The sequence below is a fragment of the Mastomys coucha genome, unplaced genomic scaffold, assembly GCF_008632895.1.
Source record: "Mastomys coucha isolate ucsf_1 unplaced genomic scaffold, UCSF_Mcou_1 pScaffold21, whole genome shotgun sequence".
Classification (NCBI taxonomy): Eukaryota; Metazoa; Chordata; class Mammalia; order Rodentia; family Muridae; genus Mastomys; species Mastomys coucha.
Genome location: NW_022196904.1, coordinates 53029833 through 53054036, shown reverse-complemented (window position 1 = coordinate 53054036; position 24204 = coordinate 53029833). Strand labels below are relative to the sequence as shown.

Sequence of the window (24204 nt, the reverse complement as noted above, 5' to 3'; positions counted from 1 at the left end):
GGCCCTTTCCCTAGCTCCTTCCTTGGGGACCTTGTGCTCAGTCCAATGAATGACAGTGGGCCTCTACTTCTGTATTAGTTGGGTACTGTCAGAGCCTCTCAGGAGACAGTTATATCAGGCTCCTGTCAGCCAGCACTTCCTGGCATCCACAATAGTGTCTGGGTTTGATGATTGAATTTGGGGAGGATTCCCAGGTGGAACAGTCTCTAGATTGTCCTTCCTTCAGTCTCTGCTCCATAGTTTATCTCTGCTCCATAGTTTATCTCTGCAGAGATAATTTTTGTTCCCCCATGATTATTTTGTTCCCCCTTCTAAGAAGAAATGAAGTATCCACACTTTGGTCTTCCTTCTTCTTGAGTTTCTTATGGTTTGTGGATTGTATTTTGAGTATTCTGAGCTTCTGGGCTAATATCCTCTTATTGCCATGGTCATGGTGTCTTTCTTAGCAAGCAGTAAAGCCCTAACTAAGACATATACATATACAGAGACAGACACACAGAGACAAACAGAGTGAGAAAGAGACTTATTTTTTTAATGTATAAAAATACAATTTAAAATAATTAGCAAACGTCCATCATTTATTTCAATGAGGACAATGATGAACACTGGATATGTAAGAATAAATATAGGCAACCTGTTTGTGTAATCAAGAGAAAGAATGTAAAAATTATTGCATTCCTCTATAAGGAAGTCTCTATACACTAATTATAGAAATTCAGTTACTGATTAAGCAGAAGAACATTGGAGCTGGAAATCAAGGTTGGTTTATTATTACATTTAGACATTAATAAACTGAAAGTAATGATCACATCTTTCAAGATCTTTGGAATGCTCCTCTTCAGAGACTGGAATTGTTAATTTACTGTTTCTGTGATAAAACATTTTGAACAAAGCATCTTAGGGAAGGTAGGAATGCATTTGGGCTTCCAGTTCCAGAGGCATAAGAGTTTATCATGCTGAGGATAATTAGCAGCAAATGGCAAGCATGGTGAGAAGCAACAGAAGCACGGAGATTCCATCTTAGTTATAGACAGGAAGCAGAGAGCAAACACTGTGTGCAGAGCTTATGACAATTCAAGGCCTGTTTCTGGGCACAGGTTTCATGTATCAAAATTCCATCTTCCCAAAATTTCACAATCTCCTTAAATAGCATCATACTTGAGACTGAGTTTTCAAATATTTGAACCTGTGGGAGACATCATTAAGAGAACTGCACAGACTAAATATGAAGATCTGGTACTGTAGGTAGTGTGGAGACACTCAAGGCATATAAAATATGTTCTATGAAATAATAGCAGAGATTTCCCGACATCAAGGGACATATTTCGACCAACTGTTCAGGAAACATTTAGAACCACAATGGCCATGGCTGGATATTAACCTCTACACATTGCATTATAATTATGTTAAAAAATTTAAATTGTTCCATGTTGTTATTTTTTCTTCAGCATGTTCTTACTAAGCAGATCTGGCTCATATTGTAGACTAACCTCAAAATTATTCGTATCTGTGTGTTTCTGCTTCCGCCCAAATGCCAGGATAAAAGACCTGAGGTATCAAAAAAAAAAAAAAAAAAAAAAAAAAAAAAAAAAAAAAAAAAGACCTGAGGTATCATTCCTCGGCTTACAAAAGAATATAACTTTAAAGCTTTCAACTGCATTGAAAATTCCAAGACCACAGAATCAAAAGCAAGCAGGGAGAAACTTCAACAAAGAAATTCCATTTCCCTAAGAGGCAAATTCATCCATGATTTCTTAGTGAAAACAAAACAAAACACCACCACCAAAGAAACAACAAAGAAAAGGAAAACAAGAATCCAAAGAAAAGATTTTAGCATGAATAATTACACTCCACTCACTCACTCCCCAACCCCCAGTTCCAAAGTTCCAAGACCAATACTATAGGAAATAAGGGAACACATCAACCTTGAATAAGAGATCAAGACCTTGCGGGATAAGCAGCAGTAAAAGCCCAGGAAGAGCACGAGGCTTACACTGCACATGCGCAGTGAACACTATTTGCTCCAGGAACGGTCAGTTACCCTGAGGAAGAACGCACATGCTTTTATTTACCATCGCGGCTTAGAAATGGCTGCTTGTTTGACTGGTCAGAGCTTATCACGTCTGGGATTCCCAGAGTTAGGTTTTGACTGTAAGAAGTTCTGTGATTAAAAGTTCATATTTCTTAAAATTATGTAGTTCTAAGCTGACACAAAGGTGGCCACAGAGATGTTCTCTACCTTGAGGAAGCTTGGCTGCTTTAAGAGAGAGCCGAAAACCCCTATGGGGTTTTGTGATGGCCCAAGCACCTGGAAGGCGATCTTGGCATGTTGTGACTGTAGTCAGGATAGGTATGGCCAGCCTTATGATCCAGATAATAAATTCCATGAAGCGGTATGCATGGGAAAGATCAAAGTGATGCTACATCTCCTCTCTAAGAAGAAATTTAACATAAATGACCAGGACAAAGGAAAACGGTGAGAGCAATTGGAGGCTAAGGATGGCAGGCCATGAGGAAATAGGGTGTCTGGTAAAACCTACTCAAGGCTAGAGCGGTAGGGAAAGTCCAGCTATGCTTTCTGTACTTCAGTCTGCTTGGCACCTGTGATCACACAGAGGTCCAGTGTCCAGGTGTTCTGGAGGAGAAGAATCTCCAGCAGGCTTAGGGTCACCCCATAAATGTTCTTTAGGGTCTAAAGAACATTTCATTGAATATACAGTGGAATAGCGTGTCAAAATATAAAGAAATAGGATTTAATTTCAATGTATATAATAAACACCATGTTATATGAACTGTAGAAAATGTAGAATTCAAGTAATGTTTCTCATACTTCATCTTCCTCATCCTAAAATTATCGAAGTATAATTCAGTATGAATTTTATATCATCGTGTACTAACATTTATATCCCTTACTGAACGGTAACTACAGTAATCTAAACTTCAAAGCTGTATGTTCCTTGCCTTGTTTCACTTCCTTGTTATTACTCAGTAGTACCCTACAGGCATCATCTTTACATCTCAGTAGATTTCCCATATTTATCTTCAGCTTCTTCACTTATTACTTCATATATTTCTTAAGGCTTATTCAACACTGCCGCAATCAGCTACAATTTTCCTAAAACCATTTGCTGACAAGCTCCATGTTATTTTCAAGTTACTTTTGACATTTTTACTTAATTTTGATGAAGGCAGATAAAGCTTTCTGGAAATTTCATGATGTAAAAATCAACAATCTCCCTTCCCAAATTGTTATGAGATACTGACATTAGGCACAGTAAATATCTAATTTCTATATATTGTATGAATTTAACTATTGTCAAAAAGAGCCATATTTACTTTTGTAAACCTCCAGTTTTCTTTTACTTAAAGTTTCTTAACAAATTAAAGCAACATTTTCTGTGCATTTAGATGCTGCTGTTGATATCTTTCACAGTTTTTATCTATAGTACTTTTCATAACTAGCTCTTTTTATAAACTCCAGGGTAAAGACTAAGAATACTGTGCATATTATGTCACATTTAACAGTTTCAAAACACCATGGATTGCATGATGGCATTTTACCTTGTGTATTAAGAATTGTTGGCAATTGTTTTATATTATGAATTTAAATACAATCCAATTTTAGATTAGTTAAAATGTGAGAAGGAACTCTTGATCTTGGTACCATGTTGTAGCTACAATGCAGGTTACTTGGAGACTGAGACAGCAGGTGCTTAAATTTAAAGATATTTTCTCAAGTCTTTATTTATTTATTTTTTTGAGATAGGGTTTCTATGTGTAACCCTAGCTGTCCTGGAACTCACTCTGTAGACCAGGCTGGTCTCAAACTCAGAAATCCACCTGCCTTTGCCTCCCATGTAATGGGATTAAAGGCATGCGCCACCACTGCCTGGCTTGTCTCAAGTCTTAAAGGCATTATCTTAGCATCTGTGTAATATATAGTCTTTAATATTTTTGCAAAATTAGTTATAATGGAACTAAGACTAAATCGAAATATATTTGTTAGTGTTAACAGTAATAATTTTAATATCTAGTAGATAGCAAGTTGTTCAAGATTTTTTTCTGAATAGCTGCAAAGGTTATTGATTTATTCATTTGTTTGTTTTAAAAAAAACAGGCTGTAGTTCACCAGTACACTGAGAAAGGGAACCATTGCCATGTGGTCCTGCTAAAAATCTGTTCCTCCCTTTGTAGTTCCTTTGTCATTTCTTCAGTAGTCACTCACCTAGTGACTCCAGTTATCATTTGTTGCAAAAGTTCTTATTGATGCATCCTAATTTGACAGGAGGGAAATACTTCTTTTAATTCTTATTTCATGGAAAAAGAGATTACAACACAAAGGCTGGATAATAGTTGATTGAACATGGATCTTAGAGCAGGATGAAAATTCAATAGGAGCTCAATGCAATGGCTATGTTCCTTCTGTTCAAATAGGATGTTCTTGGCTCCCTAGCTCAGTGATAAAGCACTTATCTAGGCTGCAACAGCTATGGGTTTTATTCATTCTGCCACAAAATTTCTGAATAGTAAATTGTTCTAATATAGTAAATAATAAGAGCAAAATGAACATAATTTTAGAATAAAGTTAAATATTTATGGTTTATGGGTCAGAGAAGTTAAGTGTCATGTAAGATTTGCAAATACATGTGACTGTGTATGTTGACATAGTACCCTACAGTATAGTCTCGTTAAATTGCCTCTCATTCCCACAGAACTGCACTGCACTTCGCATGTTATTACGGTCATCTGCATCTGGTTCACTTCTTATTATATAATGACTGCATGATAAATGCCCTTGATGATCAAAAGTCCACACCGTTAATGAAGGTAGTTCAAAGTTTTCAATTTCAAGAATGAATTTGATCTGAATGGTTAGAATGAAAGGAAAATTAATATCACTTAAATATAAATCATGAAGAAAGCTGAGGAAAGCTTATGTCGAATTCTTTGACTTGACAATGTTTTCTACAGGCTGTGCAAAGCTGGGAGACAAAGATTGTTTCTGTTCTCCTTGATAATGGAGCAGATCCCAACTGTAAAGATTCCAGTGGAGAAACAGCACTACATCAGGCAGTATATGTTGACAATCCAGATATTGCCGCCAGTCTTCTTGAATATGGAGCAGAAATAGAAGAAACTACAAGGGTAATGATTTTACAAATTGAATTCTAAAGCATTTGAAGTGCTAAGTGCTTTAAAAATGTCATGTGTAGGGCTAATGTTCCAAGTTTAGAATTTCAAGTATTCTTTGTTATCGGTTATTTTATTCATTTACATTTTAAGTGTTGTTCCCCTTCAGGGTCTCCCCTTCACAAACTCCCCATCCCATCCACAGCTCTTTGCCTCTAAGAGAGTTCTCCTCCATCTGCCCACTCTCTCCAGCCTCACCCCTCTTCCATCCTCCTCCACAGGACCTCCGCAGGACCAAAAGCCTTCCCTTCCATTGATGACAGATATGACAATACTCTGCTACATATGTAGAGTCCCTGTGAGCTCTGGGGAGATCAATTAGTTAATATTGTCATTCTTCCTATGGGGTTACAACCCCTTCTCCTCAGTCCTTTCCCTAACTTCTCCATTGGGTCTCTGGGCTCAGTCTGATGGTTGATTGTGAGTATCTTCATCTGTATTAGCCAGATGCTGACACAGCTTCTCAGGGGATATTTATACCAGGCTCCTGCCAGCAAGCACTTCTTTGGGATTAACAATAGTGTCAGAGTTTGGTGTCTGCAGACAGGAAGGATTCCTATGTGGGGTGTTCTCTGGATGACTTTATCTCCAGTCTCTGCTTCATTTTTTTGTCCCTGCATTTGCTTTAGATGGGAACAATTCTGTGTTAAAAGTTTTGAGATGGTGAGTGGCCCTATTCTTCAACTGGGGGCCATGCCTAATATACTAGAGGTGGTCTCTACAGGTTCTCTCTTCCCCTTGTTGGGTATTTTGGCTAATGTCATCCCTGCTGGGTCCTGGGAAACTCTTGCTTCTCTGACATCTGCGACTTTCTGGTGGCTGCCTGCCAGTTCCCTACCCCTCACTGCTACATATTTCTATTCATTTTCCTGGCCCTCTGGATGTCTCCTGTCTCTACCCATAACTTATCCTGCCACTGTTGTTATTCTAAGAAAAAATATAAATTAGGGATAATGCCTTATCTATCACTAAAAGCTCAATTACAGTGATGTGTATGCCCTAAATTTAGAACACTATAGTTATGCAGTAACTTGGACTTAGATGTAGTCGTGATAGAAAGCAGCAGGCTGAAAGTATATTAAAGATCAACAAGTAGTGAAAACACAGTCACTAAAAGGTTATGGGTGTCTATCCATAATTGGTACCTCTGTGATATAACTACTACACATAAGGAAGATTCGTGGAACATTAAGGAAGAGGAGTCTAAAAGACTGTGTGGTTTAGAGACCAGGATGCCTATTGGAAGATAATGTCTTCTGGATATGAAAGCAATATTGAACCTATGAAATATCAATAATATGGTTTCCTAAACAAGATAAAATCATCATTTGACATGCAAACACTGATAGGGGAACTTCAGAAGAACCACTGATAAATAAATAGTTGTCTGCTAGCTATGGTTGAGGAGAAAAGAATTCATATTTCTCCAGTGATAAACTCTCTGATTAGATTACTCATTGACAATATCCAGCCATAAGCACACACTCATAAACACACCAAAAGAGATAGAGAAACAGAATGAGTAAGAAAGACAAAGACAAGGAGACATGAAGACAGAGAGAGGGGGTAACATTAAATGGAATTATTAGGTTGTATATATTCATGTGTGTGTCCTCAATAAAGATGACATCATAAATTTGAGAGGGAGTGGGAACACAAAGGGAGTTGAAAGGAATATTAATAAATATAGTTTTCATGTGGGAACTTATAAAAAATTTAAATTAAAACATGTTTAACACAATGTACTGTGCTTTCTAAACTGTAAGACAGTTTGTCTATTCTAAAAGGACAGAATCAATTACTAATTAACCTCAAAAGTCTCTTTGAGGTATTGCTAGTTTTAAGTCCATTACTTTGGTGGCCTCTTTGAAGCAAGATGTTGACATTGTCAATCTGGGTCCATCCTAACAATAAATCAAGTAGGGCTGCTTCTGTGTCCTCTGGGAATTTCTACATTCTTACAAAGTCCTGAGAATTATGTGTTTTAAACATCTTCTGCTGTTGCTAATGTTTTCCTCATAGAAGATCTGTTAAACAGTATTTCAGAAAACATATGGGATAATTTATTAATTTAAATTTCAAAAGTTATCCCCTTTCCTGCTTTCCACTCAGGAAATTCCCTATCCCATCCTCCCACACCCTGATTCTATGATGATACTCCCCCACCTACCCACTAACTCCTGCCTCCCTACCATGGAATTCTCCCACACTGGGGCATAAAGCTTTCCCAGGACCAAGGGTCTATCCTCCCATTTATGTCTGGCAGGGCCATCCTCTGCTACATATGCAGCTGGAGCCATAGATGCCTGCATGTGTACTCCTTGGTTGGTAGTTTACTCCCTGGGAGCTCTGGGGGGTCAGATTGGTTGATATTGTAGTTCTTCCTATGGGGTTGTAAACCCCTGGGCCTGCTTTAGTTCTTTTTCTAACTCCACCATTGGAATCCCGTTCAATGCTTGGGTCTGAGCATCTGTCTCTGTATTTGTCAGATTCTGGCAGGGCCTCCCAGGAGACAGCTATATCAGGCTACTGTCAGCAAGTACTTCTTGGCATCCACAATAGTGTCTGGGTTTGGTGACTGTATATGGATCCCCAGGTGGGGAAGTCACTGGATGGCCTTTCTTTCAGTCTCTGATCCACATTTTGTTTCCGTATTTCCTACTGTGAGTATTTTGGTCGCCCTTCTAAGTAGGATTGAAGCATCCACACTTCTTGAGTTTCATGTGGTCTGTGAATTGTATCTTAAGTATTCCAAATTTTTGGGCTAATATCCACTTTTCAGTGAGTGAATACCATGTGTGTTCTTTTGTGACTGGGTTACCTCACTCAGGATGATACTTTCTACTGCCATCCATTTGCAAGTGAATTTCATGAAATGACTGTTTTTAATAGCTGAGTAGTACTCCATTGTGTAAATGTACCACATTTTCTGTAACCATTCCTCTGTTGAAGGACATCTGGGTTCTTTCCAACTTCTGGCTATTACAAATATGGCTGCTATGAAAGTAGTGGAGCATGTGTCCTTGTTATATATATTAGAGCATCTTTTGGGTATATGCCCAGGAGTGGTATAGCTGGGTCCTCAGGTAGTACTTTGTTCAAATTTCTGAGGAAAATCAGAATGATTTCCAGAGTGGTTGCACCAGCTTGCAATCCCACCAGCAATGGAAGAGTGTTCCTCTTTCTCCACATCCTTGACAGCATCTGCTGTCACATAAGATTTTGATTTTAGCCATTGTGACTAGTGTGAGGTAGAATCTCAGAGTTTTTTGATTTGCATTTGCATGATGAGTAATGTGTTGAACATTTATTTAGGTGTTTCTTGGCCATTCAATATTCCTCAGTTAGAATTTTTTTTTGTTTAGCTCTGTACCCCATTTTCTAATAAAGTTATTTGTTTCTCTGGAGTAAAATTTATTGAGTTCTTTGTATATATTGAATAATAGCCCACTATCAGGTGTAAAATTAGTAAAGATCATTTCCCAATCTGTTGGTTGCCATTTTGCTAAATTGACAGTATCCTTTGCCTTACAGAAGCTTTGCAATTTTATGTAGTCCCATTCATCTATTGTTGATCTTAGAGCATAAGCCATTGGTGTTCTGTTTAGGATTTTTTCCTGTACCAATGTGTTTGAGGCTCTTCCCCACTTCCTATTCTGTTAGTTTCAGTGTATCTGATTTTATGTGGAGGTCCTTGATCCACTTGGACTTGAGTTTTGTACGAGATAAGAATGGATTGATTGGCATTCTTCTATGTGCTGGCAAGCAGCTGAACCAGCATCATTTGTTGAAAATGCTGGCTGTTTTCCACTGGATGGTTTTAGCTCCTTTGTCAAAGTTCATAGTGACCTATAGGCTTGTGGGTTCATTTATGGGTCTTCCATTATGTTGTATTTATCTACCTGCCTCTTTCTGTATCAGTACTATACAGTTTTTATCACTATTGCTCTGTAATACAGCCTGAGGTCAGGGATGGCCATTCTCTCAGAAGTTATTTTATTGTTGAGAATAGTTTTTGCTATCCTGTTCTTTTTTATTGCTAATGTATTTGCAAATTACTTTTTCTAACTCTATGAAGAATTGAGTTGGAATTTTCATAGGGACTGGATTGAATCTGTAGATTGATTTCGGCAAGATGGCCATTTTTACGATGGTGATCTTGCCAATTTATGAGCATAGGATATCTTTCTATCTTCTAAAATCTTCTTCGATTTCTTTCTTCAGAGACTTGAGGTTTTTGTCATACAGGTCTTTCACTTGATTGGTTAGAGTCACACCAAGGTATTTTATATTATTTATGACTATTGTGAAGGGTGTTGTTTCCCTAATTTATTTCTCAGCCTGTTTATCCTTAGAGTAGAGGAAGACTACTGATTTGTGTGAGTTAATTTTATATTCAGTCACTTTTCTGAAGTTGTTTTACAGGTTTAGGAGTTCTCTGGTGGAATTTTTAGGGTCACTATAAGTATACTTTCACATCATCTGCAAAAAGTGATATTTTGACTTCTTCCTTTCCAATTTGTATCTCTTTGACCTCCTGTTTTCTAATTGCTCTGGCTAGGATGTCTAGTACTATATTGAATTGGTAGGGAGAGAGTTAGCAGTCTTGTCTAGTCCCTGATATTAATGGGTTTATTTCAAGTTTCTCTACAGCTAGTTTGATGTTGGCTACTGGTTTGCTGTATATTGATTTACTGTGTTTATTTATGGGGCTTGAATTCCTGATATTTTCAAGTCTTTTACCATGAAGGTTGTTGAATTTTGTCAAATATTTTCAGCATCTAATGAGATGATCATGTGATCTTATTCTTTGAGTTTGTTTATATAATTGATTACATTGATGGATTTCCTATATTGAACCATCCCTGCTTTATTGGGATGAGACTTTTAATGATTGCTTCTACATCTTTAGTGGCTATGGAACTGTTTACATGGTTTAATTTCATCCTGATTTAACTTTGGTACCTGGTGTCTATCTATAAATTTTTCCATTTCATCCAGATTTTCTAGTTTGGTTGAGTATAGGATTTTGTAATAGTATCTGATGACTTTTTGAATTTCCCTGGTTTCTCTTGTTATGTCTCCCTTTCATTTCTGATTTTTAAATTTGGATACTGTCTCTGTGCCTTCTACTCAGTGTGGCTGAGGGTTTATCTATTTTGTTGGTTTTCTCAAAGAACAAGCTCCTGGTTTTGCTGATTCTTTGTATAGTTCCTTTTGTTTCTACTTGGTTGATTTCAGCTCTGAGTTTGATTATTTCCTGCCATCTACTCCTTGTTGGTGTATTTGCTTCTTTTTGTTCTAGAGTTTTCAGATGTCATGTCAAACTTCTAGTGTATGCTCTCTCCAATTAAATTTTGTAGGTACTCAGAGCTATGAGTTTTCCTCTTAGCACTGCTTTCATTTTTTCCCATAAGTTTGAGTATGCTGTGCCTTCATTTTCATTAAATTCTAAAAAGTCTTTAATTTCTTTCTTTATTACTTCCTTGACTAATTATCATGAGTAGAGCATTGTTCAGCTTCCATGTGTATGTGGGCTTTTTGTTTTTTCTCGTTATTGAAGATAGCCTTAGTCCAAGGTATTCTGATAGGATGCATGGGATGATTTCAATCTTCTCATATCTGTTGAGGCTTGATTTTTGAACTATTAAATGGTCAATTTTGGAGGAGGTACCATGAGGTGCTGAGAAAAATGTATATTCTTTTGTTTTAGGATGGAATATTCTATTGATATCTGTTAAATCCATTTGGTTCATAACTTCTGTTAGTTTCACTGCATCTCTGTTTAGTTTCTATTTCCATGATCTACCCATTGATGAGAGTGAGTGTTGAAGCACCACACTATTATTGTGTAAGATTTACTGTGTGCTTTGAGCTTTAGTAAAGTTTCTTTTATGAATGTGGATGCCCTTGCATTTGGAGCATAGATGTTCATAATTGAAAATTAATCTTAGTAGATAGTTCCCTTGATGCGTATGAAGTGTCCTTCCCTTTTTTTTCTTCCAGACAGGGTTTCTCTGTATAGCCCTGCTGTCCTGGAACTCACTCTGTAGACCAGGCTGGTCTCGAACTCAGAAATCCACCTGCCTCTGCCTCCCAAGTGCTGGGATTAAAGGCATGCTCCACCACCACCCAGCTCCTTCCCTTTTTTTTTTTAAATTTGATTTTATTTGATATTGGAATGGCTACTCCAGCTTGTTTCTTGAGACCATTTGTTTGGAAAAAAATCCCTAGTGTCTTTCTTTGTCACTGAGATTCATTTCTTTTATGTAGCAAAATGTTGCTAGGTGGGAGTGGATGGTTGGATGGAGGAACATTCTCAGAAGCAGGGAGAGGGAGGATGTAATAGAGTGTTTCTGGGAGGGAGGGAAACTGGGAAAGGGGATAACATTTAAAATGTAAATAAAGAAAATATCTAATAAAAAAATGCTGGGTCCTGTTTATCTATGTATCCAGTCTGTTAGTATTTGTCTTTTTATTGTAAAATTGAGTCCATTGATGTTAAGAGATATTAAGGAAAAGTGATTGTTTCTTTCTGTTTTTATTTTTGTTTGTTGTTGTTGTTATTGTTGTTGTTAGAGGTGGAATTATGTTTGTGTGGCTATTTTGTTTTGGGTTTGTTGAAAGAAGATTACTTTCTTGCTTGTTCTACAGTGTAGTTTCCCTCATTGTGTTGGAGTTTTCCATCTCTTCCCCTTTTTAGGGTTGGATTCGTGGAAAGATATTATGTAAATTTGGTTGTGTCATGGAATTTCATGGTTTATCCATCTATGGTAATTGAGAGTTTTGCTGGGTATAGTATCATCTCCTGGCATTTTTGTTCTTTTAGGGTCTGTATGACATCTGTCCAGGATCTTCTGACTTTTGTAGTCACTGTTAAGAAGTCTGGTGTAATTCTGATAGGCCTGCCTTTATATGTTACTTGACATTTTCCTTTACTACTTTTAATATTCTTTCTTTGTTTTGTGAATTTGGTGTTTTAATTAATATGTGATGGAAGAAATTTCTTTTCCTGTTCAGTTTATTTGGAGTTCTGTAGGCTTCTTGTATGTTCATGGGCAGCTCTTTCTTTAGGTTAGGGAAGCTTTCTTCTATAATTTTGTTGAAGATATTTACTGGCCCTTTAAGTTGGGAATCTTCACCCTCTTCTATACCTATCATCCTTAGGTTTGGTTTTGTCATTGTGTTCCTGGATTTCCTGGATGTTTTCTTTTAGGAGGTTTTCGCATTTTGCATACTTTTTAATGTTTCATCAATGTTTTCTATGGTATGTTATATACCCAAGTTTCTCTTTTCTATTGCTTGTATTCTGTTGGTGATGCTTGCATCTATGAATCCTGATCCCTTTTCTAGGTTTTCTAACTCCAGGCTTATCTCTCTTTATGATTTCTTCATTGTTTCTATTCTCATTTTCAGATCATGGATGACTTCTTCAATTCCTTCACCTGTTTGGTTATGTTTTCCTGTAATTTTCAAGGGATTTTTATATTTTCTCAATAAGTTCTTCTGATTACCTGTGTTCTCCTTACTTCTTTATGGTAGTTATTTATGTCTTTCTTAAAGTCCTTTATAATCATCATAAGATGTGATTTAAAATCTGAATCTTGCTTTTCTGGTGTGTTGGGATATCCAGGACTTGCTGTAGTGGGAGACCTGGGCTCTGATGATGCCAAGCATCCTTGGTTTCTGTTGCTTATGTTCTGGTTATCTCTCATCTGGTTATCTCTAGTGCTTCCTGCTCTTGCTGTCTCTGACTGGACCCTGCCTCTCCTGGGATCCTGGTTGTGTCAGAACTCCTTGGAGACCAGCTCTCTGTGATCCCTTGATTCTGGGATCCCGTGATCCTGTTATCCTGACATCCTAGGTGTGTCAGCTGCCTCTGGGATCCTGAAGTAATGACAATCCAGAGTGTGACCAAGGTCCTGAGATCCTGTTGTACCAGACCTCCTGGGAGTCAAATTTTCTCTGGGTGTTGCCAGAGTGGTTGGGGAGCTAGAGCCCTGGGTCTGCTCCAAACACAGCTTCAAGCTGGAAGGAACTCATAACTCTGGCTGGGTGGGTGTTTGTGTTTCCCTGATTCCTGGGGGGTATCCTAGTTACTCTGGGTGCTGCAAAAGATGTTGTGGCCTCAATTGTGATCTTCATTGTGTCAAAACTACAGTGATTTTGGGTGTGTCCAATCTCCTGGTAGTTGAGCTTCTTCTGTGCCCCTGTGCTCCTGTGATCCTGGGCTTGCCAGAGCACCTGTGATCCTGTAATTCTGTGATTCTGGCCTTGGTAAAGCACCTGGGAGGTAGGCTACCTCTGGGTGTTGTAGGAGTAGGTACAGAACCAGTGCCCCAGGTTTGCTCCAGGTGCAGGTTCAAACCTGAAGAAACCTGTGCCATTGGCCAGTGGGGATTCCTGTGTCCCTGGATCCCAGGGATTCCAGTTATTATGGGTGTAGAGGCAGATGTTGTGGCCTCACATGTGATCCTGTGTGTTTTAGAGTACTTGGGAGTTGGGCTTAATTTGAGTGTTGTAGGAATGGATGCAGAGCCAGTGCACTAGGTCTGCTCTAGGTGCAGGTTCAAATTGGAAGACAGAAATAAATTTTTAATGGCTGGAATATTCCACAATTTTATTATAATGCTTAACTGAATTTTTCTGTTGGGAAATGGTGCATCTGCCACATAAATGTATTTTGAAATGTAGATCAACTTCTGACACAAAATAATTTAATTCATCCATGCAAAAAGGAATAAAAACCTTTGCTAATATGTACTTTTCCAGGTCTCTTGAGATAAACTCTCAGGAGATTTTCATTTCAACAGTAACATGATTCCATATTATATAATGACAGATGCTGTGATGGGAACCATAGATCCATGGGAACATATTGATTATGGGACTAATGTTTCACATCAGGTTTAGAGTAGACTAGAGGTCTTCTGACAGGTATAGGCAGGGCTGAAGCATTGCAATGCTGAGAAACATGAGAATGTGCTTTAGGCTAATAAGGAAAAGATTACTTGTCTCTAGTCTATAGTAAGTATTCTGTTCACAGGGCTAGATATATAATATTCAGTTTAGCTATGGAATATACAGTATTGTGATTTATTAATTTATATAATTATAGGATGGGTTAACACCTCTTCTGCTGGCACTCCGAGAAAGGAAACTCCTCATGGTAGAATATTTAATAAAAAATGGTGCAAATATTCATGCCCAGGATAATTATCAAAGGTACTATACTTTGACTTTTAAAACACTACTGGTATCTAGAATAGTAAAAATCACTCCGGTGAAAGCCATTATAGGAATATACTTGAAAGTATCAACAAAACATCAATTACATTAAATATATCTATTTTATGAAGTGATAATAATATGCATTTATTACTTATATAGCAAAGAATTAGATCTATATATCTATATCTACCATATCTACCACATTTATCTATCTATCTATCTATCTATCTATCTATCTATCTATCTATCTATCTATCATCTATCTATACAAATAGGTTTATATTCCCTGCTATAATGAGAGCTTTTTCTCTTTTACAATAATATTTTGTCCTTCATATGACCTTATATGAGCTGAAAGACTTCATGTAACTGTTACAAAAATTTTGAACAATAAGTAAAATTACTGATTCATCAAGAAGTTTATTATCACTTTATTTTAATTTTTAAGTATGAATAAAGGTGAGAATCAAGTTGCATGATTCCTTGCTTTAAATTTATTTCTTTGAATAATACTTATATCAGGTTTTTCCCAAATGACCATCATTACCATATGTTAATGTTGCTTTTTATATAATAATTATTTGTAGTTTTATTAGCTCCTATCAATTTAAGAAAAATGTAGTTTTAATTGGATAAACTTCAATGAAGATAAATTGTATGTGAGTGGTAGAGAATTCCTTAGTGATACAAGATAGTGTTAGTTCTAAATTTTCCAGTTTCTAGTCATTCAACCTTATGAACAGTCTTTAACCTCCAAATACATTTTTATTCTGTGTAGAGATGAAAAACCAATTTGAATGGTGGTTGCGAACTTACGTAGTGGCACATAGTTCAATGCTTACTGGAGTAAGTAATTGAAAGTACTATGCCATGTATGTTTTATCATTAACATTACTTTATAACATTATGAATACAGTTTTATGCAAAGGGCTATTTCTTATTTGACAGTGAATTATATTATATTAGAGTAGGAAGAAAATGGCTTTCTTTTACATATAAATCTTTCTATACTTATAGTAAATGTTCTTCACATAGTTATTCACAATAAACAAATTAAAATAAGCATTCTCCTACAAAAATCACACTTGGGCAAATTAGGTTTTCACTTGTTTTCTCTCTTTAGCCTTATAGACACTTTAGAAATCTGAACTCTGTACTTTTAAGATTCTTAAATCTGGCTAGTAAATGGTTAATTCTACATACATATCAATCATACATTAGCTTAGTAAAATATATCATGTTCAATGCTTAAACATATCAAGTTGGTAAAATATATGATATTCGGTATTTAAATAATTGAATTGTCTCTGTCATTCTAGAACAACACTCATGTATGCAGTTCAATGTGATTCTGAAGACATTGTTGAGCAATTACTGAAGAAAGGTGTTGATCATTCCTTGAAGGACTCATTTGGATGGAGTGCACTTCAGTATGCTGTGGCAGGGAAACGCAAAGTGTAAGCATACATGTCAAAATGCTAATTAACACTGAATTTTGGCATGAAATATTTACTAATGTATTTTATACAAGGTAAGACTGCATTATTTAAATACTTTTAAAATAAAACCATTTAGTCAACTGCTTCTGCCAAAGATTATGCAGAGGGACAGATTAGTCTGAAGCAGCAATGGGTGCAGGAGACTTTATATCAGGACTGATTTATGGTGATTCTTGGAATCACACTAAGGGATGTGAATGTACTAGGCATATGATCTGCCACTGAGCTTCATCCCTAACCTCTCTTTTGAAGAACTGGGTGATTTTTATCTTTGAAGATCTCAGTATACTATGGTTCACAGTTCATTACAACTGTAAAAGCCATGCATGGTACATAATTTTGTTTTATGAATTATTTATCTGCCTCTTAATGTTTGTAGTTCGAAAGAAATTCCTCTTATTTTCATATGGGAAATATTTTATCCATCCTACTCTCTGAGTGCCCAACCATGTAACAAGTTCGAAAGTTCGAGGATATAAAAACCTCTTACATATGTTGCATGACTGTGCCAGATATGAAAACTTAGTAATCTTTTGTTCACAGTGATTTGGTGCTATTAAGCCTGCCTCTTGCTCTGATGTTAATTTTGACTTTCAGGTTGGACCTACTGATTATGATCTCTGAGTACCATAATAATCTTGGAGGCATGAGAACTTGGTAGTCCACATGCCCATGTGTTTGTAAAGTCAAAATTTCTCCCTTTTAAAAAGTACTGTGATCTGGCAGCCAAGACTTAAAATTATCCTACACCCATAGCTAAGTATCTGAATCTTATCCCATATGCATAGCATTCCATTATCCTAGAAGACCATGGCAGGCAGTTATTCAGAGGAGTCTTTGCTTTCTGTTGTCAGTTTTTGTGGATATACTGAATTATCAAATGGATCTGATAACTTGCATAGAGAGGCCAGAGATGTTTTTCCTCTTTCATAGTAATCTGTACACAACTATTTCTCTACTTTAAATCATGCTCATAGCACAGTCTGTGTTGTGACAGATCACCTTTCAGAAGGAGGTGTCAGGAAGTGGCTTTTTCTATATTAAGAAACATTTCTCAAGACACTTGAGTCTGTACCTCAAGAGTTCAGGATATTTTCCAACTCTGCCTCAGAATGAAGACACTAAATATAATTCTGTGAATGCCAATTATATTAACTGTATTTAATAAGTTCCATTGCATCTCATCAGTATGCTTATGGATGTATTAACAATGATTTTGTTTTCCATATAAGTTGAGGGTAAGTAACAAGATTCAGGGTCAGTATGACAACACTCACTTGGCTCAGTTTCCTTGTTGGCTAAAGGAAGAAGAACAAGAGAGCAATCTATGTCTAGTGTTCTCACCTGGGGCTGACTCTCTAGTTCAGTAGTTACAATGTCTAGTACAGCAGAATTGGATAATAAGCCCATTGATGGATTACAGGGTGAATTTCATTTAGGATTCTAATCAGCTCAAGATTGAGAAGCTAATTACATACTGCTTTACTATTTATGTACATATTTTTAGGTGGTGAAATTTTCATAGTCATCTGGACAAATAAAATAGTAAAATCCTGACTTTTGGAACCTTCAGTTAGAAGCCTAAGAGAAACACTGTCCCAGAACAAGGAGATTTGGGACTCCTTCTAGTATTAGAGCACTTTCAATACTGCCAAGATGCTAGATGGTTTGAACTGTAGGGTCCTTGAATCAACACCCATTCATTTTGTTCACTTTTTCAATGAGAAACTGTGTAAAAACCATTTAGAGTTTATACATTTGAAGGGTATGGCAAAATGTTTGCTTTCAAAAATAACCTTAAGAATTTAGTATATTGATAAAAAGTTTCTTGTTAGTATTGAAATAATAACTTTATCTACCACCAATTCTGTACATGCAGAAAGAGTATAATTTTGGACTATGAGGACTCAATCCTCTTAAGTCAACATGATTTCTTCTCAAGTAAGTCTTCTAGTAGTTTTATTCTATATAGTTCTTTGTTAGATGATAAAGGTTAAAGTATGAATGATTTTTTTCTCTGTAGTAGAATGCCATTTGTGTATATGCCCAAAAGTTGTACAGCTGGGTCTTGAGGTTGATCTATTTCCAGTATCCTGAAAAACAACCACACTGCTTTCCATAAAGGCTCTACAAATTTGCACTTCCATGATGAGTGGATGAGAGTTTCTTTTACCTTCTATCCTCAAAGAGCCATTTTTATTTTTTAAAATACATTTAATTGAAATATAATTACACTGCTTTCCTCCTTTGCTTTCCTGTCTTCAGCTCCTTCTCAACAACTTTAAAAACCTAGAGTCTATTGACAAGGGAATTATTTAAGAAATTAGTTGTCTGAAACTGTGCTGTTTATAAAGCTTATCAGTTGTTTTTGAAATTATTTTATTGGTTATTGTATTTATTTACATTTCAAATGTTATCCTCCTTCCCAATTTTCACTCCACAAACCCCTATCCTCTCTTCACTCTCCACTGCCTCTATGAGGATGCTTCCCCAACCAACCACCCACTCCTGCCTTAGAGGCCGAGTATTCCCCTATCCTGGGTCATCAAGCCTTCATAGGACCAAGGGGCTCCCCTCCCAGTGATGCCAGATAAGGCAATCCTCTGTTACATATCCAGCTGGAGCCATGGGTACCCCTGTGAACTCATTGGTTGGTGGTTTAGTCCAAGAGATCTTTGGGGCATCTCGATGGTTGATATTGTTGTTCTTCCTATAAGGTTGTAAACCCCTTAAGCTCCTAAAGTCTTGCTCTAATTTCCCCATTGGGGTCCCCATGCTCAGTTCCATGGTTGGCTGTGTACATCTGCATCTGTATTTGTCCAGCTCTGACAGAGCCTCTCAAGGGACAGCTATACCAGGCTCCTGTCAGCAAGCACTTCTTTGCATCAGCAAAAGTGCCTGGGTTTGGTATCAGCAAATAGGATGGATCCCTAGGTGGGGCAGTCTCTAGATGGCCTCTTCTTCAGTTTCTGCTTCACCCTTTGTTCTTGCATTTCCTTTTGACAGAAGGAACTCTAGATTAATAATTTTGAGGTGTGTGTGTGGCCCCATCCCTCAACTGGGGCCCATGTCTACCTGCTGGATATGATCTCTATAGATTCTATCTCTCCTTTTTTGAGTATTTCAGCTAAAGGTCTTCCTGTTGGGTCCTGGGAACATCTTGCTTCCCTGGCATCTGAGACTTTCTAGTGGCTATTCCCAGTTCTCCTCCCCCACTGCTACACACCTACTGTCAAATGCCTGACCCTCTGTACTTCATCCTCATCTCATCCCATATCTGAATTGGCTCCCTTTTCCATCACCTTCCTCTTTCCATCCTATATCCCTTCCTCTTCTACTTCCCAGAGATTATTCTCTTTTGCCTAGTGAGTAGTACTGTAGCATCCACACTTTGTGTGATTTTCTTTCTTCTTGGGTTTCATATGGTTTGTGAGTTGTATCTTGGGTATTCTGAGCTTCTTTTTGGCTAATATTCACTAATCAGTGAATACATACAATGATTGTTCTTTTATGACTGGGTTACTTTACTCTGGATGATAATTTCAAGTTTCATCCATTTGCCTGTGAATTTCATGAAATCATTGTTTTTTTAATAGCTGAGTAGAACTCCATTGTACTTATGTACAACATTTTCTCTACCAATTCTTCTGTTGAAAGATATCTGGGTTCTTTCCAGCTTCTGGCTATTATAACTAAGGCTACTATGAACATAGTGGAGAATGTGTCCTTGTTATATGTTGGAGAATCTTTTGGGTATATGTCCATGAGTTGTAAAGCTGGGTCTTCAGGTAGAAAGAACTTTTTCCAATTTTCTGAGGAGCCACCAGACTGGTTTCCAGAGTGGCTGTACCAGCTTTCAATCCCACCAGCAATGGAAAAGTGTTCCTCTTTCTCCACATCTTCACCAGCATCTGCTGTCACCTGAGTTTTTGATCTTAGCCATTCTGACTGGTGTGAGGTGGAATCTCAGGGTTTTTTGATTTGAATTTTTGATGATTATGGATGTTGAACAGTTCTTTACATGCATCTCAGTCATTTAAGCCTCCTCAATTGAGAACTCACTGTTTAACTCTGCACCCCGCTTTTAATATGGTTAAACTTATTAGTTTTATACTGGAAATATATACTTAAATATATAAATATGCTTTTAAATTAAGAAGTTGGGATGAAAAGCCTTCTGCTTCAGCCCCAAAACATTTTACAGTACTGAGTTAGTTTTTTCTTTCTAAAATTATTAACATGTTGCATGGTTCCCTAATATACCTTGCACATTGCATTGGGTTTTCATAGTTCTTTTTAAATTTTACTTTATGTGTGTTTTTCCTGAATATATACATGTACAATAGATGTATGTCTGGTTCTTGTGGGAGAGAGAGGATGTTGTATCCTATAGAACTGCAGTTACAGAAAATTGTGCAATACCACATAGGGTCTGGAAACAGACTTCTGGTTCTAAGAGCAACAAGTGCTCTTAAATTCTTTGTCATTTATGCCACCCACACATGTACTTTTATAAAAACACATTTTATTTCACATTAACAATGAATACATTTCAGTTTAAGTGAACATGAATACTGTCTTATATATATCACTGAGAATATGATATGCATCAGTAAAACAACACACAATATTCAATTATTTCAGAATTTTTTCCTAAGTTATTTAAACAGTTTTCCTTTTATTACATTTTACATAAAGTGTATTTAGATAGCTTTTTCATTTTTCTTTCTTCCCCCAGCACTCTCCATGCTGCAGCTTCTTCCAATTCAACCTGTCTCAAATTAACATATACTTCCCTAGTAGCTATTGTTAAATGTACCTCCCCCTACACACAGCACACACACATTCACATGTACACACACATAACTACAGTCTACTGAGATCAATTTTATTGTTTGTATTTATATGATTTCAGTGCAGACTACAATTTCATTGGACAAGCAACTAAAGGGTTCATCCCAGAGAGAAACTAAATCTCCTTATCCCACAACTCATTTGTTTCATTGTCCTGGAGCATGGCTTCTGAGAACCCATGCACACAGGTCCTTCATTAGCATGTCTATTTCCCTCTGTTCAGAGTTAGTTTATACAGATATTTCTCTGAGAGATTGTTTCACAGTAGACTTTCTGACTCTAACAATCACTCCAGTTGTCTATCATGAGCCACAGATGCTTGAATTGTGATGTAGATGGGATACTGTCATTGGGTTGATCTCTGCTTTGTGTCCACTTATATGTTCTGGTTATGGTCTCCATTTGCTACAAAAAGACAATCTTTTTTGATTATGTTTATCTTCTTTAAAAACATCTTAGATGCATTGATTCTCTGTACTCATTTTCTTTGTTTTAAATTCATTGTTTTCTGCTTTAAATTCTATTATTTCTATCCATCTACTTTTTGGTCCTTTCATTTGTTTTTACTTTTCCAAGTTCATAAGTTACATCATTATATCATTTATTTGTCTTCTGTAAGAATTTTTAATGTAAGGCCTTAGAGCTTTGAACTACCTTCTTTGGCTGTCACAGAAGTTTGGTTGTGTAGTGTTTCTATTTTCATTTTTTCCTTACTTTTATTTTTATTACTTACATTCAATAATGATTTGTTTAAACTTTATGAGTTTATATGTGTAGTAAAGTTTGTTTTTTTTTTCTGTCAATGTTAAGTTTCATTACACAATGGTCAGATAGGATACAGGGCATTATTTCATTTTCTGAATTGCCTAAGGTTTCCTTTGTGTCCTAGAATATGCTGTACTTTAGTGGAACTTCTATGTGTTGCTGAGTAGAATGCATATTCTTTGGTGTTTTCGAGGAATATTTTGTTAATTATCTGTTAAGTCCATTGGATGAAGATGCCATTTAATTCTGCCACTTAATTTCTTCATTTACTTTTTGGCCAGATGATCAAATTCTACTGGAATAATTGAGGTTTTGAAATCAACTTTTATAATTGGGTCTGAGCTATCAGTTCCATCACATAGATTCTTAGGAATTTAGGAGCATGTATGTTAAGAATTGTACCATTTACTTGATTAATTGATATGATACATAGATTAGTGCAAAATGCCCTCTGTATCTCTTTTGCTTTGTGTTCATTTGAAGTCTAATTTGTCAGATATAAGGATGGGAACACCTGCTTACTTCCTGATAGTATTTTCTTTGAATACCCTTTCCATCTTTTCACTGTAAGATAGTGTCTGACATTAAAACTCAAATGAATTTTTTTTTTTGGAAGACAACAATTAGTTGGATTTGTTACTTAGGTAGCTTTTGTCTTTTGATATGGAAGTCACTAATATTTGAATTCATTGTTGAATGGTGTGTGTAGATTTTCAGTATTTTACTTTTTCTTGCTCCTTTGTGTTGTTAGTTGTCCTCTGCATTTAATTAAGTTATAACTGTGTTTTCTATTTATATAATTTTATTTTCATATTTTCACTTTTTATTTATTTTCTCATATATTACATCCGGACTGCAGTTTCCCTTCCTCTCCTGCATTCTCCCTCCCTCCCATTCTCCATGATCTATCTCTCTTTCACTTCCCCTCAGAGAAGAGGAGGCCTTCCAGGGACATCAATCAAATGTGGCATAACAAGCTACAATAATAAAGGTACATATTCTCATATTAAGGTTGCATGGAGCAACTCAGCAGACATGGAAAACAGTCAGAGACTGCTCCTTCTCCTACAAGAACACCAAGTTACAAAACCATAACATATATACAGAGGACCTAGGTCAGAATCATAGAGGCTCCCTGATCTTTATGAGCCCACTTGAGTCCTGGCAATTTGATTCTTTTTGCCATGTTTATGTGTTGTTCTTGGTACCTGTGGCTTATACAACCATTCTTTCTACTTCTTCCCAGAACTTTCCCAAATCTCCATAATATTTGATTGAGGGATTCTGCCTTTGCTTCAATCAGTTGCTGGATAAAATCTCTCTGATTATCATAATACTAGTCTCCTGTCTCAGCACATCCTGCAGCCATGGCATCCTCTAGATTGGAGGTTTTGTTGCTAGGCTTGTGTCCCACTTGTGGTTTTGCCTGGTGACAGATGATGGGCAGTTCAGGCTCTGCCTCACTGATTACTTTGCTAGTGTCACCTTCATAGATTTCACTAAGTTTCTATGGCACAAGTTTCTACCTTGCTCTCTAAATGGCCCCCAATTCTAGTTGTCACTCCCAGTATTTGCTCCCTCAATCTCCCCAACCAGATCTTTCATTTTCCCATCCCCACCTGCTTCCAGTTTACACTGTGAAAACTATGCAGTATCCTCTTTCCATGAATATTTATGCATCTCTTCTTAAGCCCTCTTTGCTACATAGCCTTTCTGGATCTATGGATTATACCATAATTATTCTTTTCTTTACAGCTAGTATCCACTTATCAGTGAGTATTTATGATATTTGCCTTTCTGGGTCTGTGTTATGTCATGCCTAATGACTTTTTTCTAGTTATACCTATTTTTCAGCCAATTTCATGAATTTATTTCTTTTCAAACAGTTGAGGAATACTCCATTGTGTAAATGTATCATATTTTCATAAGTATTCTTCATTTGAGAAATATCTAAGTTATTTCCTGTTTCTGGCTATTATGAATAAAGCTGCTGTGAACATACTTGAACAAGTGTGTTTTGGTAGGATGGAAAATTTCTTTTTTGGTGTATGCCCAAATGTGGCATATCTGGTCTTGACACAGACTGACTCCCAATTTTCAGAGAAACCAACATACATATTTCAAAAGTGACCACACTTTTGAAATTCCCACTAGCAATGGAGGAACATTCCCGTAGTTCCACATCCTTGCCAGCATGAGCTGTCACTTGCATCTTATCCATTCTGATAGGTAAAAACTATAATCTCAAAGTTGTTTTTATTTGTGTTTCCATGATGGCTTGGAAAAAACATTTCTTTTTTTTTTTTTTGTTATTTGAGACAGGGTTTCTCTGTATAGCCCTGGCTGTCCTGGAACTCACTCTGTAGACCAGGCTGGCCTCGAACTCAGAAATCCACCTGCCTCTGCCTCCCAAGTGCTGGGATTAAAGGCGTGCGCCACCATCGCCCGGCAGAAAAAACATTTCTTAATGTGTTTCTCAGATATTTGGGATTCCTCTCTTGAGAATCCTCTAGTTATATCAGCACCCCCTTTTCAAATTGAATTATTTAGTTGGTTGGTATATAGTTTTTTAAGTTCTTCATTTATTCATTTTGAATATTAGCCCTCCATCAGATATGGAGTTGGCAAAAATATTTCCCTGTTCCGAAGGTTGATTGCCCTATTG

General features: G+C 36.8%; 1 protein-coding gene across 4 annotated transcripts in view; it reads left to right on the top strand.

Annotated features, from left to right (window-relative positions):
- Positions 1–2018: 2018 nt before the first annotated feature.
- LOC116102328 (POTE ankyrin domain family member B2-like) overlaps positions 2019–24204 on the top strand; it is a 113391-nt gene continuing 91205 nt past the window's right edge. For 3 of the 4 annotated variants that reach the window (XM_031386856.1, XM_031386855.1, XM_031386857.1), the window contains exons 1-6: positions 2019–2476; positions 4713–4827; positions 4972–5145; positions 14309–14415; positions 15741–15878; positions 17800–17861. In XM_031386856.1, the coding sequence (XP_031242716.1) occupies positions 2229–2476; positions 4713–4827; positions 4972–5145; positions 14309–14415; positions 15741–15878; positions 17800–17861 (844 nt within the window). In that variant the 5' untranslated portion in view covers positions 2019–2228. The remainder of the gene's footprint in view (positions 2477–4712; positions 4828–4971; positions 5146–14308; positions 14416–15740; positions 15879–17799; positions 17862–24204) is intronic. The other variant, XM_031386858.1, reaches the window with a different exon arrangement.